A 7923-nucleotide genomic window follows, 5' to 3' on the forward strand; every position below is an offset into this window, starting at 1 on the left:
CTGATCCTTCCCCTGCTTGGCCCCACACAAGATGGTGGCTCCTGGAGCAGCTGAGCATTCCGAACCAGAAAGCAATGGATTTCTTGCTTCTGCCACAAACTCCCCCAGCTGTAAGTCTTCCAACCTTCTAAATATTCCTTTATATGTGGTTCAGAGTTCTGGGACCGTCCCCTGAGCCTGCTTGGTCCTGTATTCTGTGTTGTTGTCGGCGGAGCTCCTCACTGCACTTCCACCTGATCCGCCATCTTTTTTGTTCTCCCAACTATATAGTTTTATCCCCTCATAAATAACCAGTTAGCAGAAACCGAGGCAGTGGTGACACTAGGGTTGTTGTCACCCCGTGTGCCGACTCCCCCACTGCGGGAGCTCCTCTGTACCAGACCACACAGAATCCAAACTAAAGTTAATTTCCAATTTCAATCACAGAATAAATGATAGAGTTGTAAATGTCTGAAATGTAATCGTTTTTAGTTCTATGAATACTAATGACAAAACTGTTTTGTAAAATCTTTCTACATGGAGTTACAACATTACTATTAACAGAGTTGGAAGCCTTTTCTGATTTTTCTCCTTCCTTTCCTTTCATGAATAACTTTTTGGAGAACTTCATTCTCCAAAAAGTTATTGCTAAACAGTCAAATACAAATATTGTAGCTATAACACCAGAAAATTTGACAAAACCAGAAACTATCGAAAGGTGGGCAGCTAGGAAACGAACAGCACGTGCCAATGAAACCACATGACTCAAAGCGTTATAACTGGGTAATAATGACAGCTTTGACCAGCACTTAGAATTTCAAAAAGTAAATTAGCATAGCATTGCAGTCTTGTAGGTATATTGACACATGTAAGCTGGGCTTACAAAAAAAAGGTTTCTGTTGGGTTAACTAGTCACAGGCATATTTTTATTTTAAAAATAATAAATTTCTGCTGAAACTGCACAACAATTTTACAGACAGTCACTTTGGTGTCACCCCATCTGACACTGTAACTCAGTGTGGCCTGTATCCCACGTGTATCCTCCTAGTGATGTCACTGGGCCCAGAGGTCTGCACTGTCTCAGGTGGTTCACATAGTAGCTTTATTTTCAACTTGGGGACAATTTTTTCTCCCTCACATGGACAGTGACAACAACCCACCTTCATAAAAGATTGCAAGGGAAAAACACTGCAAGACAACCCAGAACTCCTAGCGGTAAAGGGGCTTCTTTGGGGCCCAAGCAATCAGAACTGAAGGCTTCTTTTTAATTTTCTTATAAAAGGAAGCAAAGTGGTTTCATCAAAATGACTTTTTGTTCTAAAGCTTGATGGTTTCTTCTTCATAATTTGGATAAGCACCATTTTCTCTCTGACGATACTGTAATCAAAACAATTATTAAATTGCTCCCATTTATGTAAGGGGAAAAGTCTTCTGAGCTTGCCACTTAATAAATAATAAACTGAACAGGCAAAAGCTCAGGACAATAACCCAAAGTCTTTACTGCTAAAATTATGGAAAACATTAGGTTGTGGGTTTATACCCACTCCATTCCAGAAGCAATTCCTGAAGACCCTTAAAGAAAGGGCCCACCTAGAAAATGAAACAGAATTTCAAATTCTCATGAACTCCGGTATATCTGGAGCCAGAGGGACTGAATGAACCCCCAAAAGTACTGTCCAGAGATAAACTTTAAAGCTTATATCCCCTGGAGCCTTCTTAAAGCCAAACAGTAGTTTCGTTTAACTAGTAAAAAAATGTCTGCCTTGAGCTCTAAACTCATTAAGCTCTATCTATATAGGATCAACAGCAACTGGAAAGATTAAGATAGGATCATCAGGGGAGTGAATTGATGTTAATGGGGAAGGAACAACTCAGAAAGGGAGGGTAAGAATGGTTACACAACTTAGAGAATGTAAGAAGCGTTACTGAATTGTACATGTGGAAACAGGTTTTGCTGTGTATATTCTCAACGACAAGAACAAAATTATAAGGAAAAAAAAAAAAGGGACCACCTACCTGATAGTGAACTATAAGAGGGTTGTGGTTTGAAAGGCTTCCATCTCCTCCTGACAGGCCAGAGAACTGGGAGGGACAGCCACATCTCAGCTAGACCATCTGCTTGCTATTCCCAAAACAAATTCTTCTTACGATTATTCAGAGAGAAGGATAGATGTCCATCTTGTCCCTCAAAAAAGTCTAATTTTGCTAGGAAATTCATTCTAGAAAGTGGAATCACTCTGTCTATAGTTCTTTCTGATGTGTAATCTTGTAGTGGAAAAAAATGACCCCATCTTCACACATATAAGTTGTATGATTTTTGTTGTTGTTAAGTGCTGCTAAGTCAGTTCTGACTCATAATGACCCTGTTTAGGGTTTCCAAGTAGTGGCTGGTGGGTTTGAACTGCCAACCTTGTGGTGAGCAGTTCAGTGCTTATCCTACAGTGCCACATAAGTGCTGCATAGATATTATGGTGTTATTAACTGTCGTTGAGTCAGTTCATCCTCATAGCGATGCTGTACAGGGTTTCCAAGGAGCATCTGGTGGGTTTGAACTGCCAACGTTGTGGTTCACAGTCCAGTGCTGATGCTACAGCACCACACCAGGAGTCCAATATGATAGGGACTCTTTATTGAGTCTTAAACAAGAGTAAACACAAGACAAATACATACATACATCAGTCAGGTTAGGGAAACCATAGACGCCATGATGACTTCCAAAGTTCTTTCTCCGCAAAGTGACCTTTTATAGGGCACAGAGAGCAAAGGAATCTCCTCCCATAACCACGACTGACAGCAGACTGCATGTCACACACACACACACACACACACACACACACAGAGGGCCTACAGAAGCAGGAAGCAGGGAGGGGACTACTGCAGACAGGAAAGCTTATAGACATCTCTGAGGCTTTCATGGTTAAGACATCACAACCAGGCAACCATTAAGGCAGTCAGTCATTAGGGCACGCCCAGTAAAGTTCCTAAGAGGGCCAGCTGGGGGAAGTGGTCCCAAAATCACTGTTAAATATATTCTGCTTTTAACTCAGGCAGTTCAGCTGGCAGAGGTGCATGAGGTACTCCAAAAAAATATTGGCACCTGAACACTTAAATCTAGGCATAGGATGGAATTAAGCTATGCCTGACTGGAGTCATTCACAAGCTAAAAGCCTTCAGATTTCATGCTCTACAAGAGTAACATGATTCCCTGTGACTGAAATCTTAGGCCCTGTCCTCACAAGGCCTTATGCTGCCTTTGACAGGCCTGTTGAGACAAGGAAAGCATAAGGCTGACAGGACCTGACTCATCCCACAAACCCAGGCTCATTGATACCTAAGAAATGAAAACACAACACAAAGTTCACTAAATCTTTGTGAAATGGTTGCCGTTGGTGTATTTTCTCTGACTTTTATCTCAAGACACTGAGATGAGATGGAAGTCAGATATTTACCAGTGATTAGGCTTGAACTAGAAATTCTTGTTTTCATTTCCTCATGTTCTCAAAAAACAGAGAGCCAGGCTGAAGTGTCCCTCATGTTCTCAAAAAAGAAAGGGCCAGGCTGAAGTGTCCCAAGGTCAGAACTGAAGTGCATTCATTTAAAGTGGTTTCCATTGTTTTTGGTTTCATCTGGAGAGAACAGTCACATTGAGGAAGGAAAGAAATACTTAGGTACCTTTGCCCTAATCCAGCCAGGGCAGAGGTGCCCAGGACCTGGCACGGGATAAACACATGGAAGCTGCCAGCTGAGGGTCTCCGGATTGGGGATGATTCACAAATGTAGGAGTCTTTCTTGTCACCTCCAAGGAATCTCTTCATGAGTGACAATGCATTTAAAATCACAAATATTGTAACACTTACTCTCTGCTTTGAATACTGTCAACAGATGATCTGAAATTAATTCTTCCACTGAAGACTCCAGCTTTCTTTCTCCATCAATTATCCAAGGAGTTTGTGGTAGATTCCTGGAGTATTTATTATATCGCCCTACCAAAGAGATAAAAAGGATAAAGAGACAATAGGATAAAAAGAAAAGTAACAACTTTTTTATTCAGTGCCACTTTCCTATGTGCTAGGCTATAAAACAAGGCCTGACCCTCAACTAACTTACATTCTAACTGGGGAGCCAAGAGATAGACATGTAGATAATTAAATAAAAAGACATAAAGATAATAAGAAGAGAGATGGCTCAAAACATGACAGGAACAGTACATCAAATGAGTTCTAAAGGAATGTTCAATATATTTATTAACCTCACTGAATAAGTCGTAATATTTAAAAAAAAAATACCAGGGATCATTTTAAAAAGAGTATCTACTGCTTTTAACACTTTCACTGTAACGAACACTGATGATAAGATATGTCAAACAATTAGAATATAAGAAATTTTAATGCTGTCATTTAAAAACAACAACAACAACAACAAAAAACCCCAACTCTACCAGAATATGACTCACCACTTAATAAAGTTATAGTAAGACAGAGAAGCTGGCATTGCCCTAGGGCAGGGCTAAAAACTCACCCTAAAGAGCAATTTAATTTTAGCTATTCAAATGAAACACCAATGACTTTCAAAACAAAAGTTCTCTGCTAGATTTCCTCTTGGGAAAGCCAGTGTGATTCCTCCCCCCACCCTAGGTAGAAGTTAAAAGCATTTAGTCATTTTGGAGAGAATAAAAATAGTTTTTCAAGGTGGATTTCAGGTGATAAAATATTTACTTTACTGCTGTCTTTCTCTTTGGTCAGTTTGGGATCCCCACTGCTACTCCTATGTTTCCACTTGTTCATCTCTGATGAAAACTCCTAAAACCTGAGAGGCAACATTTTGCTTTGGCATAACATCTTAAATAACAGATCTGAGCCATCATTAAGAGTGTCTACAGAACCTAAAATAAGCTTAGCTATCTATTCTAGTTCTCAAAAGAATTAACTAGTCAGAAGCTAGTAATGAGAAGAAAGATACAGAGAAGGAGTCAGTTAAGTCTTTTAGGAAGGTGAATACCTTGATAGTGTAAGTAGTCTAGACTAGATACTAAAATAGCAGATATTTTACCAGCCACAAAAACAGCACCATGAGCACACTCAATCTCAAGAACAGTGCATACAGCCTTTGGTGAGTTTGGAGGACACGGAAACTGCCTGCAAAACAAAATACATTTTACGGCTACTATTTTCCAGACATGATATTGAATCACAAAAGCGAGATGAATCAGCATTGTCTGAGACACACACACATAAAGCCCGAATCTCTCAAGGAGTTAGCCTCTCCCTCGCTTTACCTTTCAGAACAATAAGGGTCCCCTCAGGCCTCTGGAATACTACTTGAATCACGACACTGGAATTGACCTAGTCGGTCAGGGCTCGGCTACTACCCTTCATTTTCAGGAGGCCTCATCTTCCCAGATGATCATTGCCAAAAGCCTCAAGATTTGTGGGGAGAAAAAGAAAAAAACTCATATGGAAGCCCATCTAGGCCCTAACTATTTTGCTACCCACAGACACTTGCTGCTGGTTTACACAAATCCCCATCATTTGGGTACAGCTGGTGTGCAGAGAGACTGGCCACATGCATAAGTAAGGCATGCCGTCAATTTTTCTTTCTTTCCCCTTCTCATTCCCAACTATGACCTTGGGAATTCAGGTCACAGAGCAAGAAAAAGTAGAACGTGGAGGGCTCAATCCACTGAATTGAGAAACTCCAGTCCAACTGAGGACAGGTAGCAAAGTGCAATGCTGTGACTATATTCTCTGTCCACCATCTGGGAGCTTCCAAAACAAATAACTGGACTGTTGTCATTGTTGTTATGTGCCGTGGAGTCGGTTCCGACTCATAGCGACCCTGTACAGGGTTTCCGAGGCTGTAAATCTTTACGAGAGCAAAAAGCTTCATATTTCTCCCGTGGAACAGCCGGTAGTTTCCAATTGCTGACCTTAAGGTTCACAGCCCAATTCATAACCACTACACTACCAGACACTAGAGTCTGTAAATACCCTGTAAATAACTAGATGTGCATGTAACCCCAAATGTGTAACTTAACGATTTCATACTGCTTTTCTCAAGATGTCATAACAAAGAAATCATTTAGAAACTCAGATTTATTGCTTGTATAAAGTAACCGCCTTCATTTTCTAAAATTTCATGAAAACATTTCCATTGTGAGACTCCCTTTTAGTCAGTCCAGCAAAAAAAACAAAACAACAACAAAAGTTGATTTTAAATCCTGGCAACGCCATGTATATCAGAGTAAAACTGTGCTCCACAGAGTTTTCAGTAACTGGTTTTTCACAAATAGATTACCAGATCTTTCTTCTAAGGAGCCGCTAAGTAGCCTCAAACCACAAACCTTATTTAGTGTATGCGTGCGTTAACATTTTGCCCTACCTATGGAATCCTTTTAATCAGTAAAATACATTACTTCATCATTTTAAATCTATTCAAGAATATTCTGGGGGAATAACTTGTTAAGTGCTGTTGAGTCGGTTTTGACTCATAGCAATCCTGTATAGGGTTTCCAAGGAGCAGCTGGTGGGTTCGAACCGCTGACCTTTCAGTCAGAAGTCCAGTGCTTATAACTAGGAAGACATTTTACTTAATAAAATCAGTGAACTGAGAGTTAAAATATAGGAGTCATTGTACTTAATGTAGTTCATATTTCAACAAGTGAGGACATGCTAGTAGTGCCCTTTTCTCCTTCTATGACAAGGAGTCTGATGGGAACAGCATTAAGTTGGTGAGTCAGGAACGTGCTTCTATCTAGGTTCACTCTGTTACCCACCTGAAACCTTGGGCACGGCAACTCTCTGGATCTCAACACTCTCTTCCAAAAGACAAGGAAGTTGGATTATTTACAGATTCAAATGTTAACTTGAGAAATATTTATTAAACATCATTACATGCCAGGCACTGAGTCATGGGTTGGGGATACAATGATGACTAAGACAAAATCCTGGTCCCTGAAATACATCCAGTTTTGTCTTACATATAACTTAGATAATCTCTAATATGCCCTTTACTTGAAAATTCCATGAGGCTTCTTAGTTTCTACTTACTTGAGAAAATCCTCTTCTTTTATCTTATTCAAAGCTTTCATAACTGCCATTCTAGTGAACACTGACTACATGGGGTAGAATGAAAAGACATTTTATTATCTAGACAAGAAAACATTAAAGTGAAACAGAGAACATGATTGGAAAAATTTTGTTATTTTTGTACACTTAATAGTTTCAAGAAAATAAAACTCTAGCATTCATAATTTCATTTCTGCAATCAGTATGCCTCTACAGCACTTCTCTTCAGCCTAGCCTATATCTAAATCACTGTTGCGTCATACTGTTCTCCATGTGTGATAGTCTTCTAATACAAAAATGATGACACTGCAGGAAATATGCTTTGAGTACTCTTTCCCAGGCAGGTCCCAAGTGGAATTTAGGGTGATCCATCTACCTTTTCTTCCCTATGTCCCCCTTGAGGCTACAGTATACAAGTGAGAAGTTTAGTGTCAAGGTAAGAGTATATACCACAGTCAGCCAGTTGCACTGATGCCCAGCAACTGAGCATCATTTAATAGCTACAGTAGACTTAGCAAATCTACTACACCAAATAGAAGGGTGTCTACAACAAATGTTTGGTACTTTGAGTGCTTTAAAATAAGCAAAGCCAAACCACATGGTAAATATACTTGAACTAATTAGTACATAAATAGTAAATGTACATTTTATACTATGTTGTATCACAATGATTTTTTTCAGTTATGAGAAATTATACTTGACCCAAAAGAGGACCACTGTAGGCCTCTCAACAGTTTGTTGTCACCACGATTTTCTAAATCATACAAAGTGCTTGTTTGATAAGACATAAAAAATTAGTCCTGTACCCCTGCATTGCTGGTGGGACTGCAAAATGGTCCAACCTCTCTGGAAAGCAATATGGCGTTTCCTCAGAAGGTTG

General features: G+C 39.8%; 1 protein-coding gene across 1 annotated transcript in view; it reads right to left on the reverse strand.

Moving 5' to 3' along the window:
* Window positions 1–7923, reverse strand: part of PUS10 (pseudouridylate synthase 10) — a 117484-nt gene that overhangs the window by 24012 nt on the left and 85549 nt on the right. Inside the window, exons 8-10 of the mRNA XM_006868029.1 lie at window positions 7026–7090; window positions 5029–5114; window positions 3837–3962 (exon numbers count right to left, since the gene is read on the reverse strand). Coding sequence (XP_006868091.1) covers window positions 3837–3962; window positions 5029–5114; window positions 7026–7090 — 277 coding nt within the window. The remainder of the gene's footprint in view (window positions 1–3836; window positions 3963–5028; window positions 5115–7025; window positions 7091–7923) is intronic.

The sequence above is a fragment of the Chrysochloris asiatica genome, unplaced genomic scaffold (genome assembly GCF_000296735.1).
Source record: "Chrysochloris asiatica unplaced genomic scaffold, ChrAsi1.0 scaffold00114, whole genome shotgun sequence".
Classification (NCBI taxonomy): domain Eukaryota; kingdom Metazoa; phylum Chordata; class Mammalia; order Afrosoricida; family Chrysochloridae; genus Chrysochloris; species Chrysochloris asiatica.